At 55.9% G+C, this 10725-nt stretch overlaps 1 protein-coding gene across 1 annotated transcript; it reads left to right on the top strand.

Annotated features, from left to right (window-relative positions):
- Positions 1 to 4738: 4738 nt before the first annotated feature.
- FOXF2 (forkhead box F2) lies at positions 4739 to 10452 on the top strand. The gene is given in 3 exon segments (XM_063420087.1): positions 4739 to 4768; positions 4770 to 5937; positions 9822 to 10452. Coding segments are annotated over 3 exon segments (1365 nt in total). The 3' UTR covers positions 9989 to 10452.
- Positions 10453 to 10725: the final 273 nt, after the last annotated feature.

The raw sequence follows: 10725 nt of genomic DNA, 5'->3' as shown, positions 1-10725 counted from the left end.
TTAGTATTGTCATCTGGTATAGGAAACGCAAGATCTACGTACAAAAGCACTCGGTGGAAGTACTCCGGGGCTGACACAAACCCAGCACTGTTGCTACACCAGGAGCGTGTCTCTGTGCAGGTTTACTCGCCGCGATGCCCGCCCTGCTCCGGCCCTGCTCCGCCCTGGAACGCCCGTGTTATTGCAGGGCGGCCAGGTCCCCTCCGTCAGTCGGAGCCCCTGCTTTACCCCGCATCTGGGGACCCCCTTTCTCTCCTGTCCCACCGTGCCGGGACCGCGGGGAAGGCACAGGAGGGCGTGCGGGACAGGTTGCTCGCCGGGGCCCGGCAGACCGCCGGCGGCACCCCTGGCACAGCCCCGCAGCTTGGTGGAGTTCGGCTTGGCTCAATCCCGGGTTTAGGGAGCTCAGACGGAGCGCAGGCACCTCAGACTCGCAGGGTGTCTGCCTGCCGCGGCTCCCGGCGGTGATGAGGCTGGGGTGGGATGCAGGGGATGCAGGCAGTTTTGGAGGGGGAGAGCTGGGGAGTTAACAACGCAACAAAATCTTAGGCATAGGTATCTCTCGGAAAGTCTCAGCGCTGAGAAACGCTTTTTCAGCCCGCTGAAGAGACAAAATGCCTGTGAAAGCAGGACCTGTCCGGAGGGGGAGGATGGGATAGGCGGCGGGGGGCGGATATTTGTCGTCCCCGGTGTTCAATGCTCGCACTTCCCCTCCGCGGGGTCCTCCGGCCCTTGAGGCCAGCGGAGTCCCGGCTCCCTGCGGGACGCCCCCAGGAGCCAAGGTCCTGCGGGTCCAGCGTGGGAGAGCTGGGTAGAGACTCTTCTCCCACCTGCTGAGGCCGATTTCCCCCTGGACCCACTTCCCTAAAGGCAAATAGATTCTGCTTTTGGGCTGGCTTCTCTCCCAAACTTTGTTTCCCGCCTGGTCTTTCTCTCCGTGTTCGGGCACTGAACAAAGCTACCCGGCCCTGAGAGTTGTGTAGCAGGGAGGAAAGGGAAAGGTGCGGCCCTACGATTTTCTGATCACCACATTCACGTAGGTGTCCTGTGCCAGGCTCACCTTTCTCCCTCATTCAGACACTGATGAAAAATTTCTTAAGGTATCTTCGCGGAAAGCCAGCCAAACCCACGTGGGAATACCCCAGGTGATCCCCTGTAAAACGCTACGAGAGGAGCCCGTTCTGTGCAAGGAGCGTCTGATGATGCTTTTGGAGTCGGGCTGGTGTTTGGGGGTTTTTTTCCCACACTGGAAAACTCAATGTCCTCGTCTGCCCTTGAGGTGAGAGTTGTCTAAACCCCTCGGATTGTTGTGATCATCTCCCCTTTTGCTTTGCTTTGGGAAAGGAGGGAGAGACCCACTCTTCAACGGGAGGTGGGAAGAAGGGTCCTGATGGCTGCCTTCGGGGAGACGTCTATAAAAAGAGTCACGCCTGCTGTCCATTGCGTATGCAAAGAATAAAAAAAGGAGGGGGGGGGGCGTTAAAAAAAAAAAAAAAAAAAGCGGAAAAACCTCTCTAAACAAACATTGGGATCGCACGGCTACTGCCAGAGGTCCCGAGATGTCAAGAGGTCCCGGGAGCAGCACAAAGAACGGGACAAGACGGCTGAGAGTCCCTTCCCATCCTGGCCTTTCTGCTGCCTCCGGCGCGGTGGGATTGCCCCCTCCGTACCCTCCAAGGGGTCGGGCCGCCCTGCGGGCCGGGAGCTGGGAGCTGCACTGCGGCCGCAGGGCTCCCTGCAGCTCGGTAAAATGCCATCCTGCCCCTCATGCGGAAAGGGATCCCCGTCAGTCGCTGCAGATCGAGATCTAAATCCAGGCACCCTGAAACTGACAGTTGGAGGAAAATCCTCCAGGGCTTAAGGAAACGCACTTTTACAATACTGGAGGGATTTGTTTAAGTTTCAGTCTCGGCTTTAATTGAAAAAACGCTTCTCATCTGCAGAACCTCAGAGGAAAGGAAAGAGCCTGAAGCACGCAGTTAAAAAAAAAAAAAAAAAAAAAAAAAAAAGGAGGAAAAGAACAGAAAAAGAACAAAAAGCGGGGGGGGGGGGAAGGACTCCAACATAACCGTAAACATTTATCTTTCATATTTGTCTTCCATTTTCTTAACTGGTTTAGTCTAACTTATTTCATTTAGCTCACGAAGCAGAGGGGACTGTGTTATGAACATGAAACTGAAACCGCAATAATGAAGAGATTTCCTAGAATAAAAACTATGATTATACAACAACATCTGAGTAACCAAATCTGCCAAAAAGTTTAATTTCCGTATACTTTGGTAAAACAAACCAGTTGTGCTCCGAAACCAGGATCACCTCAGAAATGGATACACCAACTAAAATAAACATCTCCACAAAACAGCAAATGACCTTCTGTTTAATCACAGGCAATTTAAATCATCTTTTAAACTATCAGGATCCTGTCTTGGAGACTTTTTAAGGCTGTGTTTCAAACAAGCATCTGCTGCGAAGAAGAGGACGTTGCTAACAGGTAGAAGATTGAACGTGTTAGCCCCGGTTCCCGTGTCAGAGCTGTGTCAAGTCAGGGCTGGAGCAGCACGCCGCTCTGCCACCGGGCTGCCTTTCCCGGCTCCGCTTCGCTGTCTGTCCCGTCTCGGACCGCCAAGAAAACCCATGACAGACACCCCGGTACATCGTAGCACCTGGTGTTGGGAGTAAACGATTTTCCCCGCCCGACTAAAAGTAATGATCAAAACGAACACTCTGAATCGGGGGCAGGTTAGGGTGATTTACAGGCAACCATCCTCCCCCTTGCCTTTAATTCCTTTGGTCTCAGAGATTATTTGAACACGTCATCCGAAGATGACATTTAGACAGACATCCCGCCGAGGAAGGTGAAAAAGCACCCTCGCTCTCCCATGGCAGAGTAGGTCGTTACAACGAGATCAGGAATCACATATCGGCCTCCTTGCCTTTCCAGGAAACAACAGGGTGGGGGGAAAAGAAAGGGGAAAAGAAAAAAAAAAAAAAAAAAAAAAAAAAAAAAAAAAAAAAAAAAAAGGACAAGAAACAGGCATATAGAACATAGAATTCAATTTTCCTTTAAATTTTTTTCTTTTTTTTTTTTTTTAAATTTTTTTTTTTTATTATGGGAACAATTTAAATCGATGCCTCGGGAAAGGCATGGACCAAGCGATTATTTTTTCTATTAAAAATGTGTCGTAAACATTGCCGGGCTTGGTGGTGTTTTTCTTAGCTTATCCTCAGATACAATCAAGCCATTTTCGGACACATTCCCATGTATGTAGCAGTGGTGATCTGGAGGAAGCTGTCGACGCCTGTTCAGTTAATTTAGGTTTTCTTTGTCTAATTACTGTGGAGCTTAGGGAAAAGGAGCTGGGCTCAGGGCAGTAAACTGACACTTGGGCTCTGTGTGTGGTATCCAGGCAGAGTTTGATGGAAAAAGCCTGCTTCCACTCAACTGCAGGTCACTGTCTGGGACCAGCCCCACCCCCTCCCTGCCCGTACCCACCAGCGAGCTCTCAGCACGGAACTGCACTGGAGACAGACGGACACACAGGCACACACAGAGCACTGCAGGCACGCCGCTGACACGGCGTCCCGCTCTGCCCGCGTCCTTCCCACCCCCGTTCCTCTGCTCCAGCATCCCTGTCTGCTCTGCCTCTTGTCCTGCCGCCGTCCTCCTTGCGTCTCCAGTTCGGTTCTGGAGCCTCCTCCATCATTCGTGCGCAGGCCTGTGCCTCCGCCGGCCCCTCTCCTCCCTGCCCCCTCCGGCGCCCCGTTTCCTCCGGCAGACGGCGTTTGCCAGAACGCATGAGCCACCCGTGGCACCGGGGAACATCCCCTGGCCATGGAGGGAGGGCGCATCCCCGCTCCTCAGACTCTACCCTGCTGCTCCATAAAATGAATGACATTTTATAGGGCCATGGGAGGTGGCAAGGGTAGCGAAAAGCCTTAAAAAACAGACATCTGGCAGGCTTGAGGAGCAGCAAACACTGCTGCCTCGGGCTCCGCGGGGTGGGCGATCCCCTCGCACGCGTCTACGCCCGCACCCCACCGCATCAGCGCCGCTGTGTCGCGGGGCGCAGCGGCGGAGCTCGGGGCCGCAGCCGCTCGCCTTGCCCCGGGGCCGAGCAGAGGGCAAAGCGCTGCCCGCGGGGCCGAGGGAGCCCCGGGAAGGCGGTGAGCGGGACCGGTGCTGGTCCGGCAGCGGGAGCGAGCCGGGGATGGTGCCGCAGCAGCAGCAGCAGCAGAAGCAGCAGCGCCTCTTGCCCAGATGACGGGTGGACAGAGGCCAGCTGGAAAAAGGGTGGTCTCTTTCTTCCCCCTCTCGCTCCCCCTCTCCCTCTCTCTATCTCTGCTGATTTCTCGGCCGGATTTAGGGGGGGATCTGCGGGGCAAGGGAAAAAAATAATAGCAAGATTGAGGGAACTGATAGGCGATCGCGCTGTGCCTTTTACGAAAAAAAAAAAAAGTATATATGAAAGAGTAACAGTGCGGAAGAGATTGGGGGGCGGGGGGCAGGGTCTTGCGCTTCCTCTCCATGCCGGATTAGGCAGCGGGATGGTCCCCAGGTGGGGGGCAGAGGAGGAAGCGGAGCGGCGCTGAGCGGAGCCTCCGCGGGCGGCGCGGCGCAGGGAGGGAGGGGGCCGGACCGGGGCCGGGGCCGGGGCCGGGGCTGGGCCGGTCCATCCCGCCCAGTGTCTGGCTCCGGCGGAAAGCAGAGGAGCCATTGCGCAAGGGACCGTGGGGAGGGATGCGCAGGGCGCTGCCGCCGCCCCACCGCCTCCCGCCGCTCTGAGGAGGTGCCCGGAGGACAGCGGCTCCCACCGCCCCCCCCCTCCCCCTTAAGGGCACCCCCCGCCCCGGTACCCACCCCGCCCGGCTCCCCCCCTTCCCTCCCAGCCTCACCCCACCCTGCCCCATTCCCCTCCCTCCGCCAGATGACCACCGAGAGCGGGCAGCAGCGGCTGGAGCCCCCCGTCCCTCTCCGCTCCTGCAGCCCGGCTCCCGGAGCTCTCCAGATGAGCCGGCCGCCCTCCTCCGCCCTGGAGACCTCCACCTCCTCTTCCTCCACCTCCACCTCCTCCTCCTCCTCCTCGGCGGCGGCGGCGTCCTCCAAGAGCAAGAAGGCCAGCTCGGGGCTGCGGCGGCCCGAGAAGCCCCCCTACTCCTACATCGCCCTCATCGTCATGGCCATCCAGAGCTCGCCCTCCAAGCGCCTAACCCTCAGCGAGATCTACCAGTTCCTGCAGGCCCGCTTCCCCTTTTTCCGCGGCTCCTACCAGGGCTGGAAGAACTCCGTGCGCCACAACCTCTCCCTCAACGAGTGCTTCATCAAGCTGCCCAAGGGCCTGGGCCGCCCGGGCAAGGGCCACTACTGGACCATCGACCCGGCCAGCGAGTTCATGTTCGAGGAGGGCTCCTTCCGACGGCGGCCCCGCGGCTTCAGGAGGAAATGCCAGGCGCTGAAGCCCATGTACCGCATGATGAACGGGCTGGGCTTCGGCGCCTCCATCCTCCCGCAGGGCTTCGACTTCCAGGCGCCCCCCGCCTCCCTCGCCTGCCACTCCAACGGCTACAACCTGGACATGATGCCCAACGCCATGGCCGGCGGCTACGAGGGGCTCGGCGGCGGCCACCACGTCCCGCACATGTCTCCCAACCCCGGCTCGACCTACATGGCCAGCTGCCCGGTGACTGCCAACGGGGACTACGGCCCCGACAGCAGCAGCAGCCCCGTGCCCTCGTCGCCGGCCATGGCGAGCGCCATCGAGTGCCACTCGCCCTACACGAGCCCTTCGGCTCACTGGACAGCCTCGGGGGCCTCGCCCTACATAAAGCAGCAGGGCCTCCCCGCCGCCAACGCCGCCTCCTCCGGCATCCACTCCAGCGTGCCCTCCTACTCCCTGGAGCAGGGATACCTGCACCAGAGCCCCCGCGACGACCTCTCAGGTAGGGGCGCGGAGGGGCGCGGGGCGGCGGGGAGCCGGAGGGGTTTTTGGCCGGCCACAAAGGTTTCTCGCGGGGAGCCCCGGACCGCCACGGTGTCGGGAAAAAGAGGCGCATTGTCTGCGAGAGGGAGAAAAACACGCGTGGGTCGGAGCTGTTCTGTTTCGGGTCAGGGGGCTGTTTGCGGGGGGCGGCGGTGGGCACGGCTGCGAGCATCCCTCCTGCTTGCCCAATGCCGAGAAGGAGCACTCCGAAGAAAGCTCGGCTTCGTCCCGGCTCCGTCCCGGTTCGCGTGGCCCCCTCCCGGTGCCGGCGACATGTGCACGGCGGCGGCAGCGGGGTTGGCCCCTCCGCCCCGCGCTGCGGCTTCTCTTGGCGGGGAGCGCCGCCGGGCATCGCCGCCGCCTCGGTAAACCGCGCTCCGCGGAGACGCGCCGCGGGAGTAATCAAACAGAGGCGTCAAGTATGAGCCTCTAAACCATACCGGGAGCAAAAAAGGGAATTCAAAAGAAAATAAAAACCCTCTATACACCAAACCCCCCGCTTATCTTAAAAAATGCTAGAGAGATTAAAGCGGATCGAGTCTATTTCTGCAACCGGAGGGAAAGAGTTTTCTGGTCGCTGTCTCCCACCCTCTCACCCCCTCCCCGGCCGGTGATTACAGACAATGTCTGCTCAGAAAAAATCCCAGCACAAAAATGGGTAAAAGATGTTGGGCTCTTACGGGGAATTTTTCCAAATAGCCCTTTTAAACGTGGGTCCCAGAGGTTAAGCAAACAAAGACAGTCTGGGCTGGACCACACCGAAGAGGATTTTAGCCTGACTTAACCCCTGTGAGAGCGGGGTCTTGTTCAATTTTATGGGAATTTCAACAAGTAACAAATACAGGCGACCCTCTGCTCTGCGTCCCCTCCCGCCCCCTCCCCGGGAGCCTGTCAATCACCCTCCTGTCCTTCTGCGAGCGCAGCCTGCCCTGGCCTCCCCGCAGACCGCTGTCGCCGTGGGGAGGGCAGCAGCCGTGCGAATCGCTTTGCCATCCCCGCAGAAGGGCCGTAGGCTGTCAGGGGACACCAAGCAGTTGCAAACTTTCCTCCCTTAAAAACAAAAGTCCCAAACCCCTAAATAGCCCTGGCGTGCCTTCGCGGGGAGAGGCGGCCGCAAAGCGGGTCTCCGTGCTCCGGTGTTTCGGCGCAGCGGAGGGAGCTGGGCTCCTCTCTGCCCGCGGGGCTCTGCCGCTGAGGTTTAAATCAACTTTCGGAGCTCTAGGGCGTCCTTCCACGTGCTTTTCAGAGCCAGGGCGAGAGGCCGGCGGCCTCACAAGGGCATCCCCGGCCGAACTACGTACCTTCTCGGTTAGGAATTTCTGCTTTGGTTTGTTGTTTTTGCATGGATTTTTGTTTTCTTTTTCTTTCTCTGGATCTTTTCCCCCTCTGTTTGTTTTACTATTTGCTGCCGCACAGTCCTTCACGCAGGGCCCATGGGGCCACGCGTGGCGCAGGAGTGGGGCTGGCCCGGGGAGCGGGGCTGGGAGGCAGCTGCCTCCTCCTCCTGCCACACACCTGAGGTAAGAAAGCTGATTCCTGAAGAGAAATTGTCATCCCGAAACTACCCAGGAATACCTCTACAAAACAAAAAGCAGAGGGAGAGACAGCAAGGGTTCTGGTCCTCCCGGAGTTCCACTGCGGTTTCCGAGGCCGGAGGGTTTAAATCCGAGTTGTTTCTGTCCACGGACGGATGGATACAGACGCATACGGACCTCTGGACGCTGTCTTAGTGCCGACCACAAGCGTCCGTTTGCAGCAGCTCAGATTTAATGCCTCACTCTGCAAAACGGTGTTTCTCCGCTTATTTTCTACAGCTTCAGTATCTGGGCCCAAGACTTTAGTGCAAACCATACCCAGTCCTTGATTAACTGAAAAAAAAAATCAAACCAAATTCTTTCTTTATTTTTTTGCTTAGAGGATCTAATCCTTATTTGTGCATGATATGTAAAATCGCTGTGGCACAAATATATCAGAAGAATGAAAGGAGATGAAGGAAAAGGATCCGAGCTCTTTTATTTGTTCTTATAATCAGCAATAATCTTTCTCCTCCTGTCCCCGCAAAAGCAGTAGCAAGTGAAATTCGCCTTTCCCTTTCTCTTAGTTAAATGCAAAGCAAATTCGGTGGCAGTCGCTGGTGATCGGTCAATAATTCTCTACCCATGACAGCGTCAGGGAGGACTTAAAACCGTGAATTTATATCAGACCCAAGAATAAGAGAGGTAAAAATTGGAAACAGGAGGCTTGGTTCTGCTAAAAGGATTTTGAAGCTGGGGGGCGGGGGGAGCGGGATTTTTTTTCGCAGACTATTAAATCCTGCTAAATGATTGAATCAGGATTGTAATAAAGTGCCCCAGTTTATGGTGAGCATACCAGCAGGGTTATTAGAAAGCCGAGGAAATCCAGCGAAATAATCACTTTTATAAAGTGAGCTCTGCGGGGTGAAGGAGGGGACAATGCCGGAGGAGAACGGGCTGTGCGCGCCGCCGGCCGACGCCGCCAAAGGCTTCGGCTCCGCCATCCTGAGGAAAACCGGGGACCTTTTCCTCCTGGTGTTTTTGGTTTGGTTTTTTTTTTCTTTTTATTTTCCCTACACTCTCGCTCTCCTGCTCTTTCTTTTGTTCGTGGGTTTGTTTTTTTTTTCCTCCTCGCTTTTTTTTTTTTTCCCTTGGCCCTCGGTCATATTTGACAGGATTCCGCTAGCCGAGTTTGACATCCACACGCCAAACCAAAACCCTCTCTGGCTCTGCCCTGCGGGCCTTTCTCTGGCAATGCTCCCCTCCCAGCCGGATCCAGTAGGAACCCTGCCAGACCGAAGATCCCAGCACGGTCCTAGGGCTCGGTGCTGGGGGTGGGGTGACGCCTCCCATGCGGCCCCCGAAAGGCTGCCTTAGACTGTGGGAAATTACAGTGGGAATTTATTTGCGAGGTCATTTACATGTCGGTGCCACGGATGTACTTGGCTTGTTGTTGTTGATGAACCGTAGGGTGTATCTTCTGTTTATGAAAGCACACACGAGAAAAGGCGTGAACGCTCTTACACACACAAACACATAAATAAATACATACTGTATCAACACACAAATGCATCCTGGCTGGAATTCCACCTGCAGCCGCTCAAGTCAGAAGCAAAATCCTCCCAGGAGCGGGGTAGAGAGCGGGAAGAGGGAGGAAAGAAGGGAATCGGGTTCAAATGGCTGTAGTGCACGCAGGAAAACATGCAAGTGGCGTCGTCTCCTCTTTCTCTCACACACACACGCACGAAACACACGCTCCCTCATCTACCCCCCACGCAGAGGCTGAGCTACCCCCCAGGCTGACAGGTACCCGGGCAGAGGGCAGGCAGACAGCAGTGCGTGTGTGCCCACGCAGGAGGGATGCTCAGAGGTGCCCTCGAGCCCGGGATGCGGCCGGGCACGTGTCCGTGGGCATCCACCTCCGCATGCCCTCCTCTCCTCAGCCTGCGCGCCACACCGCTGTGTAGGCTAGAACCTCCCCGCAGAGCAGGGCTCCTACGAGCACGGTGCGGCTCCGAGCCGACCTGCGGGAGATGCGGGGCTCCGGGAAATCCGCTTCCCCTCCTCGCTCGGGGCAATGGAACCCTCGGGCTCTCTGCCCCGCAGCAGGTCAGGCTCTGCCCCTGGGGGAGCGTCCAAGTCCCCTGCCAAGACAGCCAAAGAGGAGTTACCAAACCTTGCAGGGGGAGCCGAGACCGGGGGTAAGGGAGCCGTGTGCCAGCTCTGTGCAGGCAGCCTCACCTCTCTGCGAGTGAGGGAGGAAGGGCTGCTCCACCCGGGCAAAGCTCTCCGACTTCTGAGCAGCTCTTGTTATTTCCTTCTCTTGCAGTGGGACTGCCTCGCTACCAGCATCATCCCTCCCCGGTGTGTGACAGGAAGGATTTTGTCCTCAATTTTAATGGCATTTCTTCGTTTCACCCTTCCGCTAGTGGATCTTACTACCACCATCACCACCACCAAAGCGTCTGTCAAGACATCAAGCCCTGCGTGATGTGAAGACAGCGCCCAACAGGGACAATCAGGTGTCACTGAACAGAGCCGAGGTGTAGACGGACCCACGCAGAATAAATAGAATGTGCACTCTGATAGCATTGATAGTACACGAGTCACTTAGCAGATTTGCCTGAGGAAGCAGTGTTTTCGGTCCCACTCCACCCCCTGAAGGACACGTACATCCGATATAATTCTCCAAAGGTCTTATTAAAAGAAAAATGCCTTCCTTGATGTTTTGGGTTAGGGGGAACGTAAGTGTCCTTGTGCCAAGTCCTACCATCTTAATCATAAACCGCCTTTCTGCAATCTCCCAAAGAACAGAGCTTTGGGAAAGGGAACAATTCGACACATTTTTATACGAGAAAGTGTCTTTGTATAAGAAAAATAAACGTCTCCGCACCTGCGAGGACTCCCCCTTCTGTTACCGCATTAGTGGGAAATGTACTTTTTTGTTGTGTTCTCTCCCCGAGCCCCACCAAGGACACTTTGTATGGACTTCAGCACCGACCGATTGATATTATTAAAACAGTATTGTTTAGCCCTTTCGTGTATAGACTGTAAGAAAAGTCCATTTTTTCCCAGTGTTGCAGCAATATGTTTTGTTTTTTATTTTTACAAAGGTTGTTTTCTACCACAATATTTTTTAAGAAATTATTTTAAATAAATCTCGTGTATACTCACACACTATTGCTTTAAAAGGAGAATATATTTGCACTTATGTATACTTTTTACAGTTTGCC

This window comes from Prinia subflava, chromosome 1, assembly GCF_021018805.1.
Source record: "Prinia subflava isolate CZ2003 ecotype Zambia chromosome 1, Cam_Psub_1.2, whole genome shotgun sequence".
NCBI classification, from domain to species: Eukaryota; Metazoa; Chordata; class Aves; order Passeriformes; family Cisticolidae; genus Prinia; species Prinia subflava.
Note: the sequence above shows the minus strand (reverse complement) of the source record. Positions and strands in the feature narration are given on the sequence as shown.